The sequence below is a fragment of the Cyprinus carpio genome, chromosome B22 (assembly GCF_018340385.1).
Source record: "Cyprinus carpio isolate SPL01 chromosome B22, ASM1834038v1, whole genome shotgun sequence".
NCBI lineage: Eukaryota > Metazoa > Chordata > Actinopteri > Cypriniformes > Cyprinidae > Cyprinus > Cyprinus carpio.
The window spans coordinates 8,992,376-9,018,270 of NC_056618.1; the positions used below are offsets into that span (position 1 = coordinate 8,992,376).

At 35.2% G+C, this 25,895-nt stretch overlaps 1 protein-coding gene across 4 annotated transcripts in view; it reads left to right on the forward strand.

Annotated features, from left to right (window-relative positions):
• LOC109097371 overlaps positions 1–13,186 on the forward strand; it is a 453,088-nt gene extending 439,902 nt beyond the window's left edge. Inside the window, exons 1-5 of one of the 4 annotated variants that reach the window (XM_042748810.1) lie at positions 6,470–6,734; positions 8,220–8,555; positions 8,731–9,057; positions 9,422–9,549; positions 13,113–13,186. In XM_042748810.1, coding sequence (XP_042604744.1) covers positions 6,683–6,734; positions 8,220–8,555; positions 8,731–9,057; positions 9,422–9,549; positions 13,113–13,163 — 894 coding nt within the window. In that variant the 5' untranslated portion in view covers positions 6,470–6,682 and the 3' untranslated portion in view covers positions 13,164–13,186. Of the gene's footprint in view, positions 1–6,469; positions 6,735–8,219; positions 8,556–8,730; positions 9,058–9,421; positions 9,550–10,035; positions 10,493–13,112 lie in introns of those variants that run through there. The other 3 variants (XM_042748808.1, XM_042748812.1, XM_042748811.1) reach the window with 3 other exon arrangements.
• The last annotated feature ends 12,709 nt before the right edge of the window (positions 13,187–25,895 follow it).

The following is a 25,895-nucleotide window of genomic DNA, read 5'->3' on the forward strand; positions in this document are numbered from 1 at the left end:
ATTTGGGCCAGATTTGGCCCACACACATCAAGCCGGTTTTAGTATCAGTTATGGCATGTTTTATGTGGGCCAGATCCGGCCCATGTGTGACAAACCGGTTTCAGGTTGAGTTCTGGCTTGTTGCGTGTGGGCCAGATCCGGCCCATGTGTGACAAACCGGTTTAGGTTGAGTTCTGGCTTGTTGCGTGTGGGCCAGACCCGGCCCATGTGTGCAAAGCGGTTTTAGGTTGAGTTCTGGCTTGTTGTATGTGGGCCAGATATGGCCTATACCAGGTGACCAGATGTGCCATTTCTCTGAAGACACGTCCTGGCAGATCACCTTACTTTTACCAGTCAGTGGTTCTAAAACTATTTTGAGTACTGGACACCCATAATATTTCAGGACACGTAATATATATACATATACACTTATTTGTCCTACACTGACCTGTTATGAAGCTGCAATGTTATTCGATTTTTTTTACATTTTTGTACCATGTCCTCTGGTGTGACACCATGTCCTTTGAACTTTTTTGGAACCACTACAAATGTTTTATGCTTTGTTGTGCATTAATATGACACCCCTAAATTATATTTTTTTAAATTAAAAAGTGCATGTTAAGCTACATAATCATAGAAAATTTAGCAAATGTGTCTTGCTTACCACTAATGACAGGTTAGCTTGGAATAGCAAGGTCATTAATTGACAGAAAATGCTGAAACGTCCTTTGGTGTGATAAAAAAAAAAAAAGTCCTCCATTGTGACACCTGTACTGTCACACCACAGGACAAAGTTTCTTTTAAAAATCATTTTAAATAATATTTGTTTAACTCCTTTTTTATACTTTTTTGATAATTTTCAGTGTCCTTAAATGCAATAATTACATTCATTAAATTAAGCTCTAATCATCAAAAAAAAAAAAAAAAAAAAAAAAAAAAAAAAAAAATTATGAATCTATAGAATATATGAAAATTTCACTTTTTAATAAAAAAAGTTAGAAAAAATGAACTTTTTTCATGATATTCACATTTCTTCAAGATGCACCTTACACACACACACACACACACACACACACACACACATATATATATATATATATATATACACACACATACATACATATATGAGTGTTCGTAAAAGCAACAATACAAAATCTTAAACTATAAAAGTGCCACTTTGTCCCACTATTATGTACAGGCCTGGCATTTTGCACTGGGCTATAGAACTACAAAATGAATTTTAAATTAGCAATATCATAATTGAATGACATTTTGAATTGTTTATGTAGTGATCTAATTCTATCCACCAAGCAATTGTATGTGAATGTGTGAGACTTATGGTCATGGTTATAGGGAAATAACAAGAAGAACAAAGTGCAGTAAACGGTAAAACTGTTTGCACCACAAACCAGTACGTTCATAATTAAGACAATACATTAAAAATAACATGGTAAGATAAACAAGTTTGCAACAGTAAACAGCAAAACCAAGCTGTTTGTACAGCTAATATAGCTGGAATGACACAGACACATTCAATTTACAAATGGCCGCGCCCCCTCTTACAGAAAAAAAAAAGGGGCATATGTTTATTCATATGTTTATTTATGTAACGTAAGCGTGTGACTTTTAATTCGTGACGTGCTTTCATGGGCGTGCGCGCGGACCGGATGGAATTGCCATGGAAACGGAGGGCAACACTGCCAGTGTTGCCAATTTAGCGACTTTGTCGCTAGATTTAGCGACTTTTCAGACCCCCTTAGTGACTTTTTTTCCAAAAAAGCGACTAGCAACAAATCTAGCGACTTTCTTGGACAAACCTTATTTAGTCTCTGATACTCTCTGGTACTGCCGCACGAGCGCGAGGTCTCTCTTTCCCAGCGCACACACCTCTCTCTGCATCTGCTCTGTTCAGCGAGTGCAGAGAGGAGCAGCACTTTCAGTTAAAAAAATATTCTGTTACTTCTAACTCTATTTTACATGCGAGTATAGCCGAAATCACAGCACAACCATTGTCTTAATCGTATGTGTATTTGATTTCATTAGGCAATGTCGAGAATAGGACTTAAGTGCAGATTAATATATTTGAGAGCTGGTTATGTAGTCTTAATGGACCGCGTTTCAGTCATTGTAATATTCATTCCGTTGTTTGTCAACAAAAATATTAAAATATAATAATTAAAACAGTTTTATTGCGAATTTGGCTGCATTAAAAATGCAGTATGTAAGCACAGGGAGGCAAAAAGAAAATACGGCCGCACTTACGTCATGAATATGCTAATTAACGTATGACGTCATCTAGCGACATTTAGCGACTTTTCAGGCGGGGTTTAGCTACTTTCCATTGAAAGAAGTTGGCAACACGCCACTGGCATGCCAATCTCGCAGCCCCACTCGCAGGGTTACCGTATAACACGGAATCGTCCCGTATTTAAGGCATCAAAGGCATCAAAGAAGCATCCCGTATGAAAGCTATAGCCTACGGAACGCAGTTTGTCCCTTATTTCAAGCGAAATTTCCGCTTCACAGCGAGCGGGACTTACGGCATTCCCTTCCAACCAGCGCGTTTTGATTTTGCCAAATCAGTTTTGGGCGATTGCAAATAACTTCATTGATCACGAGCCCAACATCCAGCAAGGCAGAAAAACATTTCAGTCTACCCGAGGGAAGACTCTTTCATTGTAAATTAATACTGTTGAATAGAGAAAAAATAGAATACATTTTTATAAAAAAAATAACTTCTAGTGTATTCTTTAAACTAGACCCATGTACAAATCCAAAAGACCAGAAATAGCCCCACTCTCTAAGCTATCTTAAATTGAAAAACTATGCATCTTTCATTCATTCAAAGGCTATGTGATTTACAATCAATTTTAGGATAAAAAATGTTTATGCTTCATTCTGACTTATGTTTCATTTACGACGTTCATTTTGTTATGCTTTCAAATTTCATGCCATTTGGATGTATGTAATTTCACAGTAAGTTTAAACTCAGAAATTACTAACACTACTTGTGGAGTCATTTTTTTTTCTTCCTTTTTTAGAATAGGTAATTGTACATAAGTAGGTTAAGCAAAACAAATGTGATTATTTCCGAGAACTTAGCAACATTATGTTACAAATATTTTGAGCTTCCCTTATTCTGTCCCTTAGTTTTTCTTATAACGAAGCACAATTGGTCCCCTTTTTTCTATTTCTGAAGTTAATTGGCAGCCCTAATGTTGGACGTAATTATCTTATAACTCCCCCGACAGAGGCACCTTTGCTAAAAAAAAAACGTCAGTTGTGTTGATATATGTGAGCAAAAATACAATGAGCACAGGCTGTAGGGAAACAGTTCACTAGGGCAGATGTACTAGGTTTTGATAACCTATTAATACTGAGGTTTTGAACTAACAGGGCCCTATTTTAATAGTGATCCCATAGTCCAGTTGTGAACTAAAGCGAGCCCCTCCACGGCATGAACTCCAGGGCTGAAAAATGAGTCCCGACTCCGGCCTGGAGATTGTTTCAAGGTGCTTACCGTCTTTATTCTAATTTGGATTATGTGTTGGATTATGTCTATTTACGTTAACATTACTCTAAATCTGTTGGGATCAATGGATTTTTTTTTTTTTTTAGAAGGACGGATTAATCAACGTTTTAAGTTTATAAGTGCATGTTATCCATTTAATCTGTTCCGGCTATTGTATGCTGTAAATATCCTGCTTAATGTTGAGAAAATCAACATAAAGTGAGGGGGCAAAATTATTTAAAAAGACAAAACCAACTGTTTTCATGTCATTTTAACTGTTTCACATTATTGAATAATTGCATGATCAAAAAAGAAAAAAAAATTACATTGTTTGGTTGTACATATCCATACATACCATGTGGTGATTTCTGTATAGTATTTCTGTATCATCAAAATGCTAGCGTTTTCACTATACGCTCATATTTGAAATTCATACATTAATCTACAATCAAATTGTTTCTGCAATCTATCATATTTGAAAATTCATAAAAAATCTAAATCAAATTGTTTTCTGCAATCTCCAACAAACTCTTGTTCTACATGACACCAAGTACCCCTGTGGGGATTTTCATATTATTTTACTGTATCATTCTTTAATAATTGCATCCAAAGATCATGAAAAATAGTACCTTTTTTCACTGTATAGTAAAAGTTTGAAAATTCATAAAAGATTGAAATCAAATTGTTTTCCTGCCAAACTCCACTCCACAGATACTCTGTGTTCTACAGTCCCCAAGTACCACTGTGGTCCTTTTCATGTAATCTTAGTACTGTATCATTCTTTAATAATTGCATGCCGAATCAGGAAATATGCTATCTTTTTCACTATGTCCTCATATTTTGAAAGTTCATTAAAACAAAAATTGTAATAAAATAGTTTTTCTGCAAACTTTTTTCCCAGACACTTGTTCTACCTGTCCCCAAGTACCACAGTGGTAATTTTTATATCATTTTAAAACTGTATCATTCTTTAATAATTGCATGCCAAATCATGAAAATAGTACCTTTTTTCACTGTATAGTCAAAGTTAGAAAATTCATAAAAGATTGAAATAAAATAGTTTTCTGCAAACTCCACCAGACTCTTGTTCTACATCTCCGCAGGTAAGACTGTGGTGATTGTCACCTTACTTTACTGTATAATTGTTTAACAATTGCTTACCAAATCGTGACCAATGCTATCTCCTTCCTCACTGTAAATACATTTTAAAAATCCATAAAAGGATAAAATCTAATTGTTTTCTGCAAACTTCACCATTTTCTTTTTCTACATCTCCCCAGGTACCAGTGTGGGGATTGTCATCTTACTTTACTGTATATTTTACTTATATTTTTTTAATAATTGCTTTCCAAAGTCCTGACCGATGCTATGACCTCGCTATATCCACATACACTTCATTTACAGCGATATCTTTGACTTGATTGCAAATTATTGCACAGATACTATTTAAACTGAACTGAGCTGCATGATGACATCACCGAATTCAATGATGAACTGCCTTTAACTGTCATTTTGCATTATTGACCACTGTTTTCCTAATTATTGTTGTTCAGTTGCTTTGACTCAAAATACATTGTTAAACTTTCTTGTAGTCTGCCGTAAAATGTGTCTTATACTTTTTACAAAAAACCTGTTGGCTTTGGGATAACCATGAGGTTTGGATATTGACTGTGTATGTGACATTATGTTTGGCTTAATGAAAGGTTTTGGTAATTCTCATCCTGCCTTGTGTGGGCAGTTTCTCTGTCTTGACCCACAACATGAACAAGTAATAACTTACAGGTGAATGTTTACAAATATTTATATATTTATATTTGAATAAATATTTATGTAGCCTATTCCAATTTAATATTTTATCTGGTCTTCTACAATTTTCAGTGTTGTGATGTACTATAAAATGTCCATATAACTGCACTTTTCATTATCACTAATCTTATGCTATTGTCACTATCCAGCAAGATCATCATGGTCACAAAGGTATTACTGTTAGTTTAGTGGTTGTAGTACTAATTTGTATATTGTGGCACATATCTTCATTATGGAAAAAGGTCTCCATGTCTCCAAGATGCTTCAAGAAACCCACCTGCATCAATTAAATTCTAATAACTACATTAAATCAACATTTGATGTAAGCATCCTGTAGTGAATCAGCTCAAAGGGGAAATATGAATAATCAATCATAACCAGTTATTGATTATTATAAATATTTAGATCCGCTGTAAGTATTTACTTGACCTCTCAGTATCAACTGCCTGTCACCAGAGACCAGATAAAATATTAAATTGGAATAGGCTACATAAATGCTTATTCAAATTAATATCTAATTATCAAATATCACATAATAATTGATATTATTCAAATAATTTAGATTTTATTTTTATATTAATTTTCAAATATGACTGTAGAGTGAAAAAGCTAACATTTTCCATGATTTTGGCATGCAATTATTAAAGAATGATACAGTAAAATGACATGAAAACAGTTTGGTTTTGTCCTTTTCAAAAAATTTTCCCCCTCACTTTATTTTGATTTTCTCCACATAAGCAGGATACACCATACAATAGCATGAACAGATTGAATGATAACATGCACTTATAATACTTACAACAAGAATGAATGCCGTCCTTCTTAAAAAAAAAAAAAAAAAAAAAAATCCATTGATCCAACAGATTAAGAATAATGTTAACTGTAAGTAGAAAGACAGTTTTACAAAACATAATCCAAATTATGCATTAATTTTGCAGCATTCCGCATAAATAAGGAAAAAGTATACAGCTGTCAAAATACATAAATAAAAACACACAATTATAGCAAAATAAATGGTGAAAACTTAAATAGAAGTCCGTGAATATGAATATGAATACGAATATGAATAAATATAACAACCGAAGGAGGATTTACTAGAGAAGACGTAAGCGCCTTGAACGCTCTCGCACCTTAATCTACCGCGCACCGCCGAGTAGACGCGCACTTGAAGCGCAGATAGCGTGACCGCGCTACTCTGAAGCGCAGGTGGCGCGCAGTCCGGGACATGCGTTAGTCAATGCCTGACTTCCACAGAGAAGTTCACAGGAATTTTGCTTTCACTTTTAACTAGCATACCTGTAAAACTGTCTCGCTGTTGTAGCAGAAGAAAAAAACGCTTTCACAAAACAGAATCTGTATTCATATCCTGCGGGGAAAACTGTGAAAATGAAGCTTCTTTATAATTCTCTTGCATGGATCTTGTTTTTACTCGACCACGGTAAGACATTTATTTGTTACATCCACTCTCAAACGCAGCTGAAATGCAGTCTAGATCAGTTTCAACGGAATTGTAAGTAAACAGGCCGATATAAAACGGAACATGGCATCATACCGTCAGTCAATGTTGATGCACTTTACATAAACGATCAAAGCCTAAATAGGCTATATTATTTACATGGTAAAAAAGGAAAAAAAAAAGGACTTAAAAAAAAAAAAAAATATATATATATATATATATATATATATATATATATATATATAAATATATATATATATATATATATATATATATATATACAGTACAGGTCAAAAGTTTGGAAACATTACTATTTTTAATGTTTTTGAAAGAAGTCTCTTCTGCTCATCAAGCCTGCATTTATTTGATCAAAAATATAGAAAAAAACAGTAATATTGTGAAATATTATTACAACTTAAAATAATAGTTTTCTATTTGAATATACTTTAAAAAAATAATTTATTCCTGTGATGCAAAGCTGAATTTTCAGCATCATTACTCCAGCCTTCAGTGTCACATGTAACATCCAGTCTATCACATGATCATTTAGAAATCATTCTAATATTCTGATTTATTATGAGTGTTGGAAACAGTTCTGCTGTCTAATATATTTGATGAATAAAAGGTTAAAAAGAACTGCATTTATTCAAAAAAAAAAAAAAAAATATAATACATATATTTCTAATAATATATTTTCTTTCTACTATCACTTTTTAAACAATTTAACACATCCTTGCTGAATAAAAGTATTCAGTAGTTTTAAAAAAAAAAAGAAAAAAAAATTACTGACCCCAAATTACTGACCAGTAGTGTATATTGTTATTACAAATATTTATATTTTAAAAACATAGCTTCTTTTTTTTTTTTTTTTTTTTTTTACTTTTTTATTCATCAAAGTATCCTAAAAAAAGTATCACATGTTCTGAAAAAATATTAAGCAGCAGAACTGTTTCCAACTTTGATAATGAATCATCATATAAGAATGATTTCTAAAGGATCATGTGATAATGATCCTAATAATTCAGCTTTGCATCACAGAAATAAATGATAATTTAAAGTATAATAAATTTAAAAACATTTATTTTAAATTGTAATAATATATCACAATATTACATTTTTTTTCTGTATTTTTGATCAAATAAATGCAGGCTTGATGAGCAGACAAAACTTCTTTCAAAAAACATTAAAAATAGTAATGTTTCCAAACTTTTGGTCTGTACTGTATATATATATATATATATATATATATATATATATATATATATATATATATATATATATATATATATAATCTGAAAAACATATATTGTTGAAAACATGGCACTGTATTATCTGAACATCATGTTTTTTATGAATCTACGAATGTTTCTGTACTAAAAATCTTCATGATATGTAAATAAAAGATTTTTACAGCAATATTGTAGCAGTGTTGTATTGTTTGGTTTATATATTTTTTTTCTTCTTCAGTTGCATCTGGTGTTGGATCAGATAAACTGTCGGTGTCAGTGATGGAGGGAGATTCAGTCATTTTTCACACTGATGTTAAAACAAACCAACAAGAAGATATTAAATGGTATTTCAGTGACACTCGAATCGCTCAAATCAGTGGAGATCTCAGTTTGATCTGTACACATGTTCAGTGTAACGATGGTACTGAGAGATTCAGAGACAGACTGAAGCTGGACAATCAGACTGGATCTCTGACCATCATGAACATCACAAACACAGACTCTGGTGAATATAAACTGAAGATCATCGGTAGCACCAGCAGCAGTGAAAAAACCTTCAATGTTATTGTCAAAAGTGAGTCATTAATGTATGTATATATATATATATATATATATATATATATAACTGAAAATCAAGAAAGAGTTTGAGAGTGCTGTAGATATGTTGTTTATGATTAAAACCTCCTATAATCATCTTTTTTTTTTTTTTTCATTTGTTCCTGCTGCCGAACAAGATGTTTGTGTTTCAGGTGTTCCTGCTGCTGAACAAGATGAAGTGAAGACAAACAAGGGAGAATCTGTCACTTTAGATTCTGGTGAAATAAAAAAACCAAATGATGTGATGACATGGTTTTTTAAAGACACTCTCATCGCTCGAATTACTGGTGATCTCAATAAAACCTGTACAGATGTTCAGTGTAAAGATGATGCCGAGAGATTCAGAGACAGAGAAATGGTGAATCAGACTGGATCTCTGACCATCCAAAACACCAGAACCACAGACTCTGGACTTTATACACTGCAGATCAGCAGTTTCAGTATCACCAGAGTGAAGAGATTCAATGTCACTGTCTTTGGTGAGTATATAATTCAGTCATTCAATGCATTGTCTTTGAGGCATTAAAAAAAAGAAGTGTGGGCTGTTTAAAAAAAGAAAGCTTAACTCATAACCATGTGACTAATGATAGTATCCTGTAAACTAATCAGGCATTTTTCCTGTGGCTCGTTTCTTGTTGAATACAGATTCCTGTTGAGCTCACAGTGACATGTTTACTGCTGTTGCTAAAAACAAAAGGCACCTTTCATCAGTTAAATCAATATTATACAATTTTTGACGAAAGTAGAAAGATGTAAATATCAGTCAAAAGTATTGTTAAATTCTGGATGGAGTTTACATTCCCTCTCTAGTAAAAAATAACTGTCTGTCTTTATCTGTTTCAGATTCAGGGTTGTCTTCAGCTGCTGTAGCAGGAATAGTTGTTGTTGTTCTGCTTGCAGCCGCAGCTGTGATTACTGGTTTGATTTACATTTACTGTCGCTCCAAGAGATATAGAAGAGCACCACAGCATGTAAGTATTTCATACAGCTGATGATTTACTAAGGGAAGACACAACTTTAAAAGAGATCCACAGATTTAATTTTGATTTTAATTTTGATCTTTTAATTATGTTCTTAATGTAGGGTGTAACATAAATGTACACTATGATTACTTTTTTTATTATTGCCACAGAAGCAGATATTCACCAATGATGTACCGTCAAAAATTATCACAACTCCCAAATAAACTAAATAGAAATACTAAATAAATAAATAAAACATAGGTTTAAAATTTTCAGAGAACAAGTGGCTTAAAAGAAAATGGCAATAAAACAGTTCAAGCATTTTAGATGTGGTATTGAAATCACAATATAAATCTACACTGTAATACACAGAAGATGACAGCTTGATGCAGTTTTAAATACTTAGGCAAAGTGAACTTTTTGTTGTTGTTTGTGTAAATGACACATCAGTTACTTTTACCATTTATGAATCTGTTTTTTTTTTTTTTTAATCAGGTGAATGGTGTTAATAAAGACGTTGCTTTGAGTGACACAGGACATCCTTAAATCAGTCTCAAGGTGAAACTGCCTAAAAAAAAAAATAATAATAATAATGGAGAGAAGAGGATCTTCAGAGTAATTGTGTCATAAGTCCAGGATTTCAATTTCAATTTAAAAACTGATTTGTTAGATATTTTTTAATGAATTAAGAACATTTAGACTTACACAATATATGAGCAATAATGTAAGAAACTAAGCAACAGGTAGGAATAGATGTGTTTTTCAGTATATGCATTTTTCAAAGCTGCTGATGTGTTCTAGACAGGAATAATGAGCAATTATTTCTTTCTTATCTTTTGCACAAAGATATAATAATGCTTATCCATTATGACATTATTTGTTTTGTCTTGCCTGTTCAAATCCTCTTACAACTGAGACAATGACTGCATTTTCCACAACTGCCTCACAAAGAAGAGCAATGTTACTCCTCACCCTCTTAGTGGAGGACAAAAGTGCTCTTCATAGTCTGCACTACTGATACTCTACATGTTTCTACTGATTTTGACTGAAATTATGATGTTACTAATGTGAATGAATGTTACTAATGTGAATGGCTTAACTCACTAACCCAGGCTGGAACAAACCCTGAATAGCATTGCTTTTAAAGCCTATGCCCATCATTTAGCTAAATATTAGCTTGAACTAGTTAGCAACAGTGGCTATTTTCCAAAATGGCAGCTATGGGGCAAAGTGAGTCCCTTGTAAAGATGATGTTTGTCCCTTGTTCCGTGTTCCTTTTTTTTTTTTTTTCTGGAGCTACCTGTACCTGTGAACATTTTAAATGTATTAATATCCCCAACAGAGATTTATCATTAAGTTTATGTCTGGTAAATATTTCTTAGTCATGTATGCATTTTTTTTCTTCCCATAAATAAAGAAGAACTGGACACAAATGTTTGGTTTCTCAATGCTGAATATATATGAAATCACCTATCACAGTCAGTCATTGAATTCTATGGGCCTGAAGAAATGCGTAATGTTCTTTCAGGTAGGCTATACCTTTATCTCATTGGCAGAATGATCAATTCATTATGCTGTTGGCCGCTTGGTCCTAAGGCATACTAAAAAAAAAATGGGGAAAAAAAAAAAAAAAAAAAAAAACTTTTAATAAATAAAAATACTCCAAATGTCCAAAAAAAAAAAAAACAAAAAAAAAAACACTAAATTTAATATCTTTTCCATTACATGCAAAACTGAACTAGTTTTAAAGGTTTTTTTTTTTTTGTTTTTCTTGTGTGTGTGTGGAGGGGAGGGGGGGGATGGGAGACTGGCTAGGGCCTATATTTGAGGCCCTTGTAGGGCTCTAATCCACTTCATCCAACGCTGTTTTGTTCTCGGTTTTCATCTGTGAGCATGATTCCACTGTTACATAACTGGCTAGGGCCTATATTTGAGGCCCTTGTAGGGCTCTAATCCACTTCATCCAATGCTGTTTTGTTCTCGGTTTTCATCTGTGAGCATGATTCCACTGTTACATAACTGGCTAGGGCCTATATTTGAGGCCCTTGTAGGGCTCTAATCCACTTCATCCAACGCTGTTTTGTTCTCTGTTTTCATCTGTGAGCATGCTCTTGATATAGCCATAGCCTATTTGACCTTTTTTTTAGTTTAAAATGTGACACATTCGTTCTGCACTCATCGATCATTTGGCCCCCACTTAAAAAAAAAAAAAAAAAAAAAAAAAAATACTGCGTGAATCGGCTTTTCTGCATTATTTATGTTTTTTTTTTTTTTTTTTTTTGTTGTTGTTATGTATTTTGAATGTGGAATAAATGTTGTGGCGGGAGGAGCAAATGACAGACGTGTCAGGACTCGAATAGGCTTTTATAAACAGAAAATAAAAACAGGGAATACAGTGTCCAAAGGGGAAGAGTGTTCCAAATAAACAGGGTATCTGGTGTCCTCGTCGTGTTGGGAGGTTCGTGTAGGTGGGGCAGTGTTCAGGAAGGAAGGGTCCAGGTAAGGGGCGGAGTCTGGCAGAGTCTCCCCTCTTCTGCAGAGTCGTGCACAGGGGTGTGGCCCGGTGGTTAGAACCACTTCCCCTTTTCCCTCATCGGCTGATTTGCCCCTCTTTGCCCAAAGCGGTCTGTTCCCGCTCAGCTAAAGATCCGCTGATTCCGCTAATCTGCTCCGTGTTTTCCCGCCGCTCCGCAGCATTTCTCACTATCTGTGTGTGTGCTGCTCTCTGGAGTGGAGACCACGGTCCCGCTGCATTAACAGGTAGATGCGTTACAATCCACATTACAGTCAGTGGATGATTCGCTGAATTAGTCATTTGGTAGTTTGTTTTTGTATTTATTTAAGTAATAATTTGCTCTCGGTGTTGAACACTAAAGTTGTAGCCTTCCTAAAACCAGACTAAACAGAAAGTTTGTTGGCCATTAGCGACTACAGGTGGAAAGATGCATCTGATTATAATACGAGAAGGATTTGGTGCACTTGTACACAGTCCCTATCAAATAAACTACAAAATATGTATATATGAGAAACTAAACCAGGAATATCACATTAAAATATCAGTTTATAATTCAGAGTTTTAACTCAACTACAGTGCTTTATGGTGGGGTAAGTTGAAATGCTGACTCAGTTTACCCAACAGCATTTGGCTCACTTTGCCCCATAGCTGCCCCATAACTAGTTCAAGCTAATATTTAGCTAAATGATGGGAGGCAGCCGACTCGTCACAATGTTATATTAAATATATGAAATTAAGAACATATAAAAAAGATGATCATCAAAAAATGATCACAACTCCCAAATAAACTAAATAGGAATACTAAATGAATAAATAAAACATAGGTTTAAAATTTTCAGAGAACAAGTGGCTTAAAAGAAAATGGCAATAAAACAGTTCAAGCATTTTAGATGTGGTATTGAAATCACAATATAAATCTACACTGTAATACACAGAAGATGACAGCTTGATGCAGTTTTAAATACTTAGGCAAAGTGAACTTTTTGTTGTTGTTTGTGTAAATGACACATCAGTTACTTTTACCATTTATGAATCTGTTTTTTTTTTTTTTAATCAGGTGAACGGTGTTAATAAAGACGTTGCTTTGAGTGACACAGGACATCCTTAAATCAGTCTCAAGGTGAAACTGCCCTAAAAAAAAAAATAATAATAATGGAGAGAAGAGGATCTTCAGATTTAATTGTGTCATAAGTCCAGGATTTCAATTTTCAATTTAAAAAACTGATTTGTTAGATATTTTTTAATGAATTAAGAACATTTAGACTTACACAATATATGAGCAATAATGTAAGAAAACTAAGCAACAGGTAGGAATAGATGTGTTTTTCAGTATATGCATTTTTCAGAGCTGCTGATGTGTTCTAGACAGGAATAATGAGCAATTATTTCTTTCTTATCTTTTGCACAAAGATATAATAATGCTTATCCATTATGACATCATTTGTTTTGTCTTGCCTGTTCAAATCCTCTTACAACTGAGACAATGACTGCATTTTCCACAACTGCCTCACAAAGAAGAGCATTATACAGAAATGTTACTCCTCACACTCTTAGTGGAGGACAAAAGTGCTCTTCATAGTCTGCACTACTGATACTCTACATGTTTCTACTGATTTTGACTGAAATTATGATGTTACTAATGTGAATGGCTTAATCACTAACCCAGGCTGGAACAAACCCTGAATAGCATTGCTTTTTTTAGCCTATGCCCACCCTGGAAGCCTGGAAAGTCACTGATTTAGTCTGAGGTTGATCAAACACTTAGCTGGGAGTATTTATGATGTTCAGTGCCTGTAACTGGATGCTGTGGTAAAACATGTTTCTCTGGCGATTGGTAATGTGATATTTGTCCCTTGTTCCGTGTTCCTTTTTTTTTTTCTGGAGCTACCTGTACCTGTGAACATTTTAAATGTATTAATATCCCCAACAGAGATTTATCATTAAGTTTATTTATGTCTGGTAAATATTTCTTAGTCATGTATGCATTTTTTTTTTTTTTTTTTACCATAAATAAATAAGAACTGGACACAAATGTTTGGTTTCTCAATGCTGAATATATGAAATCACCTATCACAGTCAGTCATTGAATTCTAGAGACTGGCTAGGGCCTATATTTGAGGCCCTTGTAGGGCTCTAATCCACTTCATCCAACGCTGTTTTGTTCTCGGTTTTCATCTGTGAGCATGATTCCACTGTTACATAACTGGCTAGGGCCTATATTTGAGGCCCTTGTAGGGATCTAATCCACTTCATCCAACGCTGTTTTGTTCTCTGTTTTCTTCTGTGAGCATGCTCTTGATATAGCCATAGCCTATTTGACCTTTTTTTAGTTTAAAATGAGACACATTCGTTCTGCACTCATCGATCATTTGGGCCCCGCTTTTATAAACAGAAAATAAAAACAGGGAATATAGTGTCCAAAGGGGAAGAGCGTTCCAAATAAACAGGGTATCTGGTGTCCTCGTCGTGTTGGAAGGTTCGTGTAGGTGGGGCAGTGTTCAGGAAGGAAGGGTCCGGGAAAGGGGCGGAGTCTGGCGGCCGCACGCGCTCCCCTCTTCTGCAGAGTCGTGCACAGGGGTGTGGCAAATAAAATAAAAAAAAAATAAAAAAAAAAAATAAAAAAATAAAAATGAGTAAGCTTGAGTGAGACAACAGATGGCAGTAATGCAACACTATGGATGCCAACTGCCGTAAAAATCCAATGAAGAATGAAGAAGGAGGAGGTGTGGCCCGGTGGTTAGAACCACTTCCCCTTTTCCCTCATCGGCTGATTTGCCCCTCTTTGCCCAAAGCGGTCTGTTCCCGCTCAGCTAAAGAGCCGCTGATTCCGCTAATCTGCTCCGTGTTTTTTTTTCCCGCCGCTCCGCAGCATTTTCTCACTATCTGTGTGTGTGCTGCTCTCTGGAGTGGAGACCACGGTCCCGCTGCATTAACAGGTAGATGCGTTACAATCCACATTACAGTCAGTGGATGATTCGCTGAATTAGTCATTTGGTAGTTTGTTTTTGTATTTATTTAAGTAATAATTTGCTCTCGGTGTTGAACACTAAAGTTGTAGCCTTCCTAAAACCAGACTAAACAGAAAGTTTGTTGGCCATTAGCGACTACAGGTGGAAAGATGCATCTGATTATAATACGAGAAGGATTTGGTGCACTTGTACACAGTCCCTATCAAATAAACTACAAAAATATGTATATATGAGAAACTAAACCAGGAATATCACATTAAAATATCAGTTTATAATTCAGAGTTTAACTCAACTACAGTGCTTTATGGTGGGGTAAGTTGAAATACTGACTCAATTTACCCAACAGCATTTGACTCACTTTGCCCCATAGCTGCCATTTTGGAAAATAGCCACTGTTGCTAACTAGTTCAAGCTAATATTTAGCTAAATGATGGGAGGCAGCCGACTCGTCACAATGTTATATTAAATGTATGAAATGTAGAACATATAAAAAAAAGTGTACGTGGCTCGTCTGCCAGTGGGTGCCCCCCTTAAGCATAAAAGTGAAACTCCACCTATGTCCTAGATGTATGTGACTTTCTTCTTTCAGAGTTATGATAAAAACTGTCATGGCCCCTCCAAGCCTTTCAATGTAAGTGGGTGTTTGTTGTCAACAGTTCAGAAGACGTCAAATATCCGTGCAAGCCATTTTTGGAGCTTGATTAAAAGAAATGCTTTGTTAATAATGAGGAGGATGTTTTAAGATATGAAACTTGCAGGAAGTCTTAATGGTATAAATATCTTGTATATGCCAAAAGATCAAGCCAAATTGATTTCTCATGTCATGACCACTTTAAACTCACCCTATGGTTTTGTGGACTTAACAGACCTGTGTCATGGTGGACATTGTAAGTCAATAAGAGCAAGTGCTCATAAAGTGCCATTTGGGACAAGTCCTAATTTGTCCCTCATGGACTTTCTCCAAACCTTAGTAAGGTAAGGCCTCTGTTAATCGTCACACATTTCAAAGGTTCACCTTGTGACAAATGAGAATAAACTTAGATTGTATCCTAGATTGTATCGAAATTGGAATAATATATTAATGCTAAGGGTTAGTGTAGCCACAGTAACACTCCACTATAGCTTCCAATCTTTCAAATAATCTATTCAATCTGGCAAACAAAGAACAAGAATTAAGGAGCTCAGATTTCATTTTTTATGTGTGCACCAAAAAATAAAAGTTGTTTATGGGTGTTTCTTCAACTAGGGTCATTTTTAGCCTTGTGAAGTTGAATAATAATAATAATAATAATAAAAAAAATTGTTCAAAAGTTACGTAACACAGTCTCATAAATTTAAATCAAGTGTCTAGTTTTAAGGTCTGTAAGAGGACAAACTTAGATTACAAGAGAAACTGTTCATATTTTAAATTTTTTTTTCTGACCTGCAATGAACAAATGTAATTTCCAACACATCTCAATATACAGCTGTTATTTAAAAATAGAATGACTTATCTTCTTAACTGGTTTGGATAAGAGCTTATTACAAAATAAATAACTTGAATTTTTATATTAAGTAGAGCATGATCTCATGAACTGTGGATACATTTTAATGTGCGATGAGAACTTTTTAAATATATATATATATATATTTTTAAATGTGTGTGGTGATGAAAATGACAGGGTGTTGTGGAAATGACAGGGTGGTGATGGAAATGAAAATGAATGAACGTGAATGTAGAGAAATATTATTAGAAAAAAATCTTAAACTCATTGAAATGTTTAACTCAATTCACAAAGTCATTAAACATAACCACATCTGTTATTTGTGTAGTGCTGAGTTTGATGTATAAAACTGATTTGTCTCACAGATGAATGTTTACAGTGCATACTGTAAATGACTGACACAGCCGATGGCAAAGCAACATTGTGAGATAATTATGAGGCTAAATAACTGTGAGAGTTTGATACTGAAATGTTCTCATCTTCTTTAAAGAGTAACTGTAAGAATGTCTGAAACTGTATCATTTAAACAGAGATGTGGAATGTGGAAAATTTTGAGCACCTTGAATGTGGGAGTGTATGTGAGTGTAGGAGAAAGGGAGTGTTTGTGCACACGGGCGTGTGTGTGTGATTCAAGGCCAAATCTAAGTGTCTCACAGATTCCTTTCCAAACAATCACAATAATTTCCTTGTGAGGTTTGGTCACTGGTAAAGTCTCAGGGATTAGCACTATGATATTCTTGGTTTGGTACCAGATTTATGAAATGATGTGTTTGTCTCTGTCTGATTGGAGATTTTTATATCTGTCTCTCAGTTCAGCAATCAGAGCATTTTGAAAAACTAAAGTTCTTCATAGAGTGCTAGGTGCTGTTACTATTTGCCATTTTGGATGTTGTATTTGGAGAGTCAGCCTGTCTCATGTTTTTAAATCAGTCTTTCACACCGCCGGCGGTATTTCTGTGCCTTTCGCAAAGCTTTCTCAAGCTTGGCGTTACTCTCATACAGTGCTGCCTACACTTTTCGATGGTTTCTTGCTACCCCTCTCCTTCCACTCTGTTGTTGTATTGAGATCTGGCAGAAGGTGGTGTGGGGGAAAGGTCAACATTCTGTTCTGGCTGCTAGGCAACATCAGGAGAGTGTGGTGGTGGAAACATAGGCATGCATTGTGACGCATTTTTAAATCTCCTCTAGTCTATTTCTTTGATTGATTCTCTACTGTCTCCTTTGTTTGCGTTGCTCCCGCGTTGACAGATCTGCAATTGCTTTTACTGCTCCTTTTCCCTTTTTTCCTTAGGTATCTCTCCCTGTCTCTTTTAAGTCTCTCTTCATATTTTATAGGGTCAGCTTTTATTTTGTCGCTATATGCCTGTGACATTTATTTCATTGTCTTAGGTGGCATCTTAAAAATAGATAAAAATCAATTCATATAAAGTTATATAATTTAGAAATAAAAATATCATAATATAAATATAAATAGTATTGTAATACATTATAATATAAAAAAGTATTACACAAATCTACTCTCGCAATCCATATCAATTGTACTTTGTAACCATAAATGTCATTTCCACAATCACAGAGGACAGTGTGGTGGAAATGACATTTCTGTATTTGTTTTGTGAAAAAAATGGATAGCTTCACTGATTAGCTTTGAATTAATACTTAGCATTTCATGTATGCAAAATACTTGTATTTAACTTAATTTTTTTAGCTTTTGACACCAATGAAGGTATAGCATGTTTGGAAATGACAAATAATAATATTATTAATAATAAAATGAACTAATCAAGCAATATTTACCTTGAATTTTCTTCATTTGTTGTTGATGAAAATACATTCAATAACCTCCCTTCATCTCATTGGCAGGGCTAGATTTCCTCTTTTCATGACATAGGCAAAACTAATTTTTGTGCCTATTAATATAATAGGTCTAATATTACCACCAAAGCAAACACAAATATTTCTTAATCAGTGGAAACAGTACCGAGTTTTCTGTTGCAATAAGCGCTCGCGTTTAGTTAATAAAAATCGAATGTAGTTCATAATTTGAATGAGAACTCAGAAAGACCATCCCATTAATAGGTGCGGTGTACCACTTCGGGAGTTATTTCTCTAATAATTTTAACGGCCAGGAGTCACAACCACACATCAAGACATTGTTCAAATGATTTGTTTCAAAACATTTTTTTTTCATCCTGAAATGTGTTGAACTATTTTTTACGCACCTCAGTCATCTCAAACCTTCCATTGCAAATTCTAAAACATAATTTTAGAGCTTATAACAGAAGCTTGAGCCATTGATATGCAGGCTAATGCAGTTATTAATTTATTCTAATACAGCTATTAGAGAGAGAGAGAGAGAGAGAGAGAGAGAGAGAGAGAGAGAGAGAGAGAGAGAGAGAATTTTGAATTTTAAATACTCTTTATTTCCAGAACTACATAAAACAATTCACAGGGTATAAATTATCCCATAAAAATGTTCCTACAAAAAATGTGAGAAAAAAACGTCATCCTCAAACATAGAGCACAATACTCCTTTGCTACACCACTTTAGTTCAAAAGAAATTAAATCATCCATAGATTTATAAAAATTAAAATCAATCAACACTCTTGACTTTATAAGAGTTGAAAACAACACAGTAACATTATGTCCAGGCCTTTGCTCAGTCTTATTTTTTCTACTTGAATAGATAGCTAATTTAGCTTGACCCAATATAAAATTCATTAACTGACAATCAATTCGTCTTTTCTGCACATACCAGAACAAACATAACAAATATAAAAAACGTAAAAAAAACTTCATTAAAAGCCTTAAAAAGACTTCTCAATGCATCAAATAAGGGCTGTAATCTAGAGCACTACATAAATGCATGAAAAACAGTCTCTCTTTTAAAACAAAAAGGACATTCAGAGCTCACCTCAGGATTTAAAATAGAAATAAAAGCATTGACAGCTATTGCTCCATGGAGAACTCGCCATTGTATATCTCCAACTCTTTTCGTTAATGGTGGCTTATACAAACCTCTCCACTCAGGCTTAACATTCTCATCCAAATGTAAGAAAGAACGCCATGGTGTATCTACTTTGTTGTCTAAAATCTTTTTGTTAAAAACCAAAACAGAAGCTTTGTACAAGACTTTCCCTGTTACCGAAAAGAAATCAAAACACAAAGACTTCCCAGTTTTTAACAACAAACCCATACAATCATCTAGTTTGGGAGACAAGTACATGGTCGGAAAATGGTCTTCAGCATTAGGAGTCTCTGCTCCTGTACAATAGCCTGTTAGTAATTTTCTCTCTTCATTTGTAAGAGCAGACTGCCACTTTGCCATCAGTTGAGCGACCTTACGATTTGGAAAAAAACTGAGATGCTGTTTTCTCAATGTTCATGAAATCAGGTCCAGCTACATTTAGCAGAAGTCTTGAAGTATTGATCTTGGATTTGCAAAGGATATAATTTAGTCCAGGAATGTTTTGTTCAACAGCAGAAATGTCTAAAAGAGCTCTATTTATTATGGGCTCATTTAACAACCAGAAGAGTGATTTCGATGGTGTCCTTTGTTGATTAAAAAGACTCCATACTTTAAAAATATTTCTATAAAAAATTGGCATATTGGAGGCATCCAGTTTTAGGGGGTCTAACAAAAAAAGTGATTTGTCCATCCGTAAAATAGCACATGCAGCTACTCTCCAACCAAAGTCACTTGGCCCCGAAAGAAGCCTTTGTATAAATTGTAGACAGAAAGCTGCAGTTCTGCTTTGCAAGTTTATCAGTCTTTGTCCTCCTCCTTCTTTAGGCAAAAATAAAATGCTCTTAGTAATCCAGTGTAACTTATCCCAGAAAAAATCCACCAGTAAGGATTGAATTTCAGACATCATTTTCACAGGTGGATCTATACATGCCAGCTTATGCCAGAGAGAGGATGCAATTAAATTATTGATAACTAAAGTACGTCCTTTATAGGACATGTTTGGGGCCAGCCATTTCCATCTGGCTAATCGACCTTTAATTTTTTCAACGATCCCTTCCCAATTTTTTCTGTACAGTGCCCTCATCTCCTAAAAAGACCCCTAAGTACAGTATTTTACCCCCCACTACTCCAACTTAAACCATCAGGAATGCTTATTTCCTCTCCTGTCCACTTTCCACATTTTAGAGCTTCACTCTTGTCCCAGTTTACTTTAGCAGAAGATACAGCTCTAAAATCTTCAAGTAATTTCTTTAAAATCTCTATAGCTTTTTGACTTTTGATTATTACAATAACATCATCAGCATAAGCAGATAGATGAACGTTACAGTTAAAACCAGGTATATTTAACCCAGTCAAATTTACTCTTATCTGTTGCAATAATGGTTCTATGGCTATTGCATAGAGCATTCCTGAGAGCGAACATCCTTGCCTTACACCTCTACCAACCTTGAAAGGAGTGCATAAACCACCATTCACTTTCAGCACACTCTCAACATCAGTATACAGCATCTTAACCATTTCCACAAAATCTTGACAGAAACCAAAATCTGCTAAGGTTTTCCAGAGGTAATTATGTTCAACTCGATCAAAAGCTTTCTCTTGATCAAGAGAAATCAAAGCAAAATCTAAATTAAACAACTTGGAGACCTCCAAAATATCCAGCACCAAAGAAATATTGTCAACTATGGACCTAACAGGTATACAGTAGCTCTGGTCCGGATGAATAACTTGCTCCATTACCTCGGCCATTCTACTAGTCAAAGTTTTTGAGAGCAGCTTGTAATATGTGCAAAGCAATGACACAGGGTCCAAGTTCTTAATATCTGTCAGGTATCCTTTTTTTCGGGAGGAGCCGCCCTTCAGCCAAACTTTCATTGAACACCGCAAGCAAATCCTCCCCTAAATAAAAACAAGCTGCCCTCTTTCTAATATCAATGGGGTCAGATAATAACTTACCAGATTCAGAGCGCAGTGCGTAAATTAATCTTTTCTGTCCATTCTTTTTTTCCAAATTAAAAAAAAAAATGTTGGAGCATCCATCTGATCAATATTCTGAAAACGGGACCGAACCAGAGCTCCTTGTACCTTAACCCCTAAAAGATCACCAAGTTGAGTTTTTTTCATTGTAAGAGCTTCCAAAACATCCCTCCCCCCAGCTGATTCTGCTAACTCTTGTAGTTTGACTATTGAAGCCTCCAAGTTCTTCATAGATTTCGATAACTGCACAGTAATGTTTCGAGTATGCTGTTGACAAAATTGTTTCATTTGAACCTTACCAAAGTCCCACCATTGTCTCAATGATTGGAATGTATTCTTTGTAGTTCTAAATGTTTCCCCCAAAAAATTAAAATTGTCTTTAAAATTTTTATCATTTAGCAAAAAACTGTTAAAATGCCAATAAGCACTATTTGGCCTAATGGAGTTCAAAATAAAAGAACAACAAACCATGCTATGATCAGAAAAACTAACAGGGACAATAAAACATTTACTAAAAATACCACACTGATGTTTAAAGCCATAAAATCGATCTAACCTAGCAAGAGAAAAAACATTATCACGGGTATGAGACCGGGTATATTGTCTTAGGCTACCATTGACGTGTCTCCATATATCACACAACTCATTTGTTTTAATTACTTGAATAAGTCTCTTTCGAGATGGCTCATGAGGCTCTATGTGATTCCTATCAATAGTTTGCTCAGTGCAATTAAAATCCCCTCCCAGAAACAAAAATTCCTCACTATCACAATTTTGCAAAGTTAAATTTAGAGTGTTTAAAAACAGCATTCTTTCAACTTCTGAGGTTGGGACATAAACACAAATAAAAACAAAAATGTGATTTTCAAATACTGCTCTAACCTTTAAAAGTCTGCCCTTTATAATCTCTTCAACCTCATACGAATTCGGTTTGAAGTTTTTAGAAAATAATACAGCAACTCCTCCACTGATAGCCGTATGATGACTTAAAATAGAGATCCCATCCCATTCTCTTTCCCACTCTGCAGCGTTTTTAGAATCACTGTGAGTTTCTTGTAGAAAAAGAACGTCTGTTTTTTTTCTGTTTAGAGATTTCATATAACATTACTCTTTTTTTCACATCTCTTGCTCCATTTACATTCACTGAAGCAACACTAACTTCACCCATAAAGAATAAAAAACAAAACGGCAAAGACAACCCAATGATTATCATTAAATTAGCTTTTTTCACCACCATCATTGTTTATTTCAGAATTGAGTTTTCTCACTATCTTCTTTAACCTGTAAATTTCTTTGTTGGTAAAAACGCTTTCAGTCATCAGACACCTTGTTTTTTCAATGAACTGTTTCAGATCAGGAAAATATTCGTTTACGCGTACCCCTCTCCTATTTTTTGTTGCTTTAAGAAACAGTTTTATATCTTCCACTTCATAATTACAACTCACACATTCACCCTGTGAAAGAGAGAGGCTACAATCTGATTCACTGCCACTCTCTGTGTCTGCCTGGTCTTCACATTCACCTACATCCATTCTCTTTGCAGTTCTCAAATCACTTTTATTATTACTTTTCCTTCATTTTAGTGGTACCTTAAACAGTGTATGTTCTGCCTCTATGTCAATGCCATCATTCTCGCCTATTTTCTCCATCAAAGGCTGTTTTTCTCCCTCGCACTGCGAGATCTCTGACAACTTAATTAAGGCATTACTGTCCAAAACAGTGACTATTTGATTCGTCAAGTTGAGTCCACCATCGAGAGACCCAGTGCCAGTGGACTCTGCATCATCTACTGACCCCTTCATCACAATAATCTCAGGATCAGCCTGATTTATCCCTTGCAGTTCTGCTGCGATCACCTTGGAATCAGCTCGTTCTGCTGCGATCGCGTCTGGCTCTCTATCGTCAGTGTCTGGTTGAATTAACGCGGGTGGGACAAATACATCATTCACATTTTGCTCTGTTGCTAATGCTTCCCTTTTATCAGGACAATCACGGATCAAATGTCCCACCTTACTGCAACCGAAACATTTCATTTCCCCTGTTGTTGAACATAACAAACAAAGTCAAAATCATTGATACGGAATTTAAACGTAAGGTCTAATTCAGCGTCATCTTTCATGATCATAAAGGCGAAACGCCTAAAAGAAACTATGTGTTTTAACAATGGAGATCCACTTCCAATCAGTATTTTTTTAATCGGAGACACCAATTAACGGGAAAGAGATTGTGTTAGCAACTGGTCACTGATAAACGGAGGAACATTAGATAAGGTCACTTTTTTTGAAGGCATTGATAAAGGGAAAACCGGTGTAAACAGACCCTCAATAATGATCCCACGCTATATCTGAGGGTGAAGAAAACTAGTTTGGCACAACAGCCACGAACTTGCAACTCATGCAAGAGAGATGCAAGAGAGAGCCACACGCTCTCCACGCTCACCCAGAGAGAGAGAGAGAGAGAGAAGAGAGAGGGAGAGAGAGAGAGAGAGAGAGAGAGAGAGAGAGAGAGAGAGAGAGAGAGAGAGAGAGAGAGAGAGAGAGAGAGAGAGAGAGAGAGAGAGAGAGAGAGAGAGAGAGACTTTGACGGTCTATTTATTACAAAACTTTAAAAATTGTAAATTGACATCAATGATATTTTTTTTTTTTTTTAGCACAATTCTAAAAAGCATAAAAAGTCAAAACTTCATCGGATTCAACTTCACAAATGCATTGATTAACTTCCCATTTATATGTAAACATCTGCAGATCATTTATCAACTTATAATAGCTATACTCTATACTAATACGCGATTTTATTAATCCCTTCAATATTGAAATAGCATCAGTTGATCCCTTTTCATTCAATTTAACTAACTTTTCCTTGACAACCATATAGCCATCTTTGCTTGCCCAAATAAGAAATTTAATAGAACATGACTCCTCATTTTACTTCTGCTGTACTTTGGCCCAAAAATAAACCTTTCAGGTGTAAATAATTCCCCTAGAGTTTGACACCACTCTTCCATTTTATAAAATAATGGATGTAATCTTGCACACTTAAAGAATAAGTGGAAAACAGTTTCTTGAGTTCCACAAAATGGACAGCCCTCCTCGACTTGTGGATCGAGGTGTGCTCTGTGTCTGTTTGTGGCTATTATACCATGCACGATCCTCCATTGTAGGTCTTCAGTTCTTTTCTCAATGGGAGGTTTGTACAAGGTCCTCCAGCAACCTTTATGGGAAGCGCCTGTCCCAAAAAACTCCTGCCACTTAGACTCCTTCACATTCTGAAGCTGAAGATGATGAAACACCTTTACACACAGTACATAAATATCTTTCTTTCCAGCAAGTCTTAAAAGTCCCAGCTGGGGTGTCTGAAAAGAAAGCAATCAATTTTCCATTTCTTGCCATGTTCTAAAATTAGCTGAAAAACTCAGGTCCGGGAAGACAGAAAACTCCTCCTCTTCAACCGGTGTCTCTAATAACAGTCTATAATCAGGTGGAAAAAACTCAAAGATTTTAGTCAACAGTCTGTCTGCCACTCTGACTTATCTCATACCCAGTTTTAATTAAACTCTGCGGACCCGGTACCGGGTCCAAAAATAGCATGCAAAATGTTCGTGTTTCATTTGCAAAGCCTTCCTTATATGGTATCAGCCCATATATGGGTTCATTTGAAAGTTTAGAGTGTTTTCATTACAAAGAATACCATTAATTGGGGTTTTATGATTCATAAAGTAGTAAAATTAAGCTAAGAAATATATTTCCCCCCCACACAAATTTCCGTCTAACGATTAGGAATAATTTTTCATAAGAATGTGTATTTCATATATTTTTCACAAAACAGTCAAGTCATATATCACAAGAAAGATCTCATTCTCAGGAATTTCATTATGTAGATCATTTCATTCTGTGACAATCACAGATCGAATGATCTTCAACAGAATCGCGATGTAAAATTTCTCACCTCATTGCAAATTATTATTTATCCATCTTAGCACCGCTTCAGTTAGCCGCAAACAGCCACACATATACCTATATACTCGATATAATCTTTTAGATTAGAATCTCTTCTTTCAAACAAGAACATTTTTACGTTTCTGCGTGCTTCCATTGGTGAGATATAAAGCGTTTTGTCCAGACGCGCTCAAACAGAAGGACGCACTTCTTTGAGACAGAAGCGCTCTCCATATCAGAAGATGCGCCTAAGCGGCTTTCTTCTGATATATCGATCGGATCTCTTTTGTGAACCACTATTTGTCCCTTCAGCTGTCAGTCTGAGCTGTGTGCTCCACTCAGAGCTGCTGAATTTGACACCTCTGCGTCAACCATAGACAGTAAAAGAAATGGACACAGCGACCCCATTTGAACTCAATTGAGACAAGTGAAGCCCATTTTTAGCGATTTTTAGCACTTCCGTTTCTGACGCGCAGACTCAAACTAAGCTTGATGACGTCAGCAAC